A 2,250-nucleotide genomic window follows, 5' to 3' on the forward strand; every position below is an offset into this window, starting at 1 on the left:
TGTAATCATTGAATCTTTTAAAACAAACTCTTAGGCAGATTGTCTTTGTATAAAAGTATTTCAAGTACATACTCAAATTGTTTAGTGTTTAGTTGTGTATCTACTTAAGACATCACTTGGTTTCAAATGAACACTTCTTATTAGCAATAGACCAATTGACCAGTTGGCAAAAACATTTCTTTGTAAAGAAGAACAATCTCATTTTTCAAACAGGTTATGCAGTGCACATTTATTTCTCGGTATACAGGAACTTTGCAAAACGTACTTATGCGATCCGAAGAACAAGAATCCTTATCGATGGTGGTATTTTAAAGAGACCATACTAGCATTCTCAGCTATAAGTTTTAATAAATTAAGTAATAATCAGGCATGCAATTCCATTCGTACAGCAAGGTTTTCTAACATAAATGTTTGCCACTGTCACAAATATCCTAAGAGTATTTCTTTTCATAAAAAATGACTATTTACATTTAAATAAAAAAGTGGTTGCTCACTTTGTTTATTAAAGAAAATATTATCTCGAATACATGCACTGCTAATACAGCATTTAACAAAAAATGAAAATCTTCTGCATAAATAAAGTAAACAAATCCACTATGTGGATATCAAAGTGTGATACGGAAATTAAATTGATTTGGAATAATAAATAAGCAAAACTGCTCAAGGATCTGAAAGATTTAGTCCATGGCGTCAGTAACAAGAAACCGTCGGAGACGGGTGATGCTCCCCAAAGGTTTTTTTTGTCACAATATTGCACTATATATTCAGATAAAAGGAAAAGTAGTTGGGGAGACAAGAATTGCACTATATATACAGTTTATAGAAAATTTCAAAGGGCACTAACTCTGTGAAAAATCGTCCGACCAGAACCGGCTGATAATATGCACATCTCCTCTTGGTAGTGAAGCTTTCCATAAAGTTTAATTGAATTCCGGTCATTAATTGCTGAAAAATAACCCGGACAAAAATTGTGCACGGACGGACGGACACACACACGCACGGACAGACGAAGTGGCGACTATATGCTCCCCCCAAAAAATTTTGGGGAGCATAATAAACGCACCGGTTAACAGACGCAATCATCCAATTACTAAACAATCCCCCAAGAATGTTTGGTACATTGAATATCAATCAAAACGTTTAATTATCTGACACACCGATCATTGAATGACAATTGCCTTTGTTCCTCTTTTCTCTTTTCCAAAGTTCCTCCAAAAAATAGGAAGAAATGAAATGCAAGTAAGAGAAAACCTAATCCATTCTACAATACTGCTAAGTACGAGTGGCTAAAAGTCAATACCATTATAGAAACTATAGAACTAAAGGATGCTCCCCGATAAGCACTTTGTAAATGGATAAGTGTATTCAAGCATGTACACACGAACACAAGAAAATAATTATACCGCAGATCAACGGACCGGAACAACCGTTCATTATATGCACATCTAAATAGTTGGAAAGCTGTGCCATCATATTCATCAATCCTCTCTGCGCCGTCTGGTGCTTGAGGCGACGGCAAGGGAGCGCCACTTTGGTCTGTCAGCTGCTGTTGCGGGTGCTGTCTGCAGAGTGAGGCCTCTGTTCTTGAGTTCTCGCTCCACGGTTCGGCGCCACGTCTCTTTCGGTCGTCCACGGTTTCTTTTCCCCTGTGGAGTCCATCTCAGTGCCACCCTGGGTAGCGAGTCGGGTGGCATTCTGCAGACGTGGCCTAGCCATCTCCATCTCCTCAAAGCGATGGTCTCAGCGATGCTGTTTGCGCCAGCTCTTTCACGCAGTTCCATGTTCGTGATCATGTTTGGCCAGAAGACTTTCATGATCCGGCGCAGGCACTTGTTCTGGAAGACTTCCAGTTTGCGCTCGATGGTAGCAGTGGTCTTCCAGCACTCAGACCCATATAGAAAGACGCTCAGCACGTTGCTCTTGACGATGCGGAAGTTGGTGTGCATGCTAAGACTTGTGGTCCTCCAGATGGGCTTCAGCATCGCGAAGGCTTGGTTGGCTTTGCTGATCCTCGTGTTGATCTCCCTTGCACAGTCTCAATCAGTGGTGACCTTGCTGCCCAGATAAATGAACTCGTCCACATCTTGCAGAGGCTTGCCATTGATGGTGATTGGGTCGCCCACTCTGGTCTTCTTCCTCATGACCTGAGTCTTTCCAATGTTGACCCTGAAACCTATGGTGCTTGCTGACAATGCCAATTGTTGTGTCTTCTGCTGGATGTCCTGGTTCCTGCTAGCAAGTAGCCCGATA

General features: G+C 41.4%; 1 protein-coding gene across 1 annotated transcript; it reads right to left on the reverse strand.

The window, feature by feature from the left end:
- Positions 1 to 1,478: 1,478 nt before the first annotated feature.
- LOC127840753 (uncharacterized) lies at positions 1,479 to 1,982 on the reverse strand. Its single transcript, XM_052369168.1, has one exon. The coding sequence runs from the start codon at positions 1,980 to 1,982 to the stop codon at positions 1,479 to 1,481; it is 504 nt and encodes a 167-aa protein (XP_052225128.1).
- Positions 1,983 to 2,250: the final 268 nt, after the last annotated feature.

Source organism: Dreissena polymorpha, chromosome 8 (genome assembly GCF_020536995.1).
Source record: "Dreissena polymorpha isolate Duluth1 chromosome 8, UMN_Dpol_1.0, whole genome shotgun sequence".
Classification (NCBI taxonomy): Eukaryota; Metazoa; Mollusca; class Bivalvia; order Myida; family Dreissenidae; genus Dreissena; species Dreissena polymorpha.

What these genes read in the sequence shown, in the direction of transcription:
- LOC127840753 (XM_052369168.1), bottom strand. Translation starts at nt 1,982, where the DNA reads ATGCTGAAGCCCATCTGGAGGACCACAAGTCTTAGCATGCACACCAAC.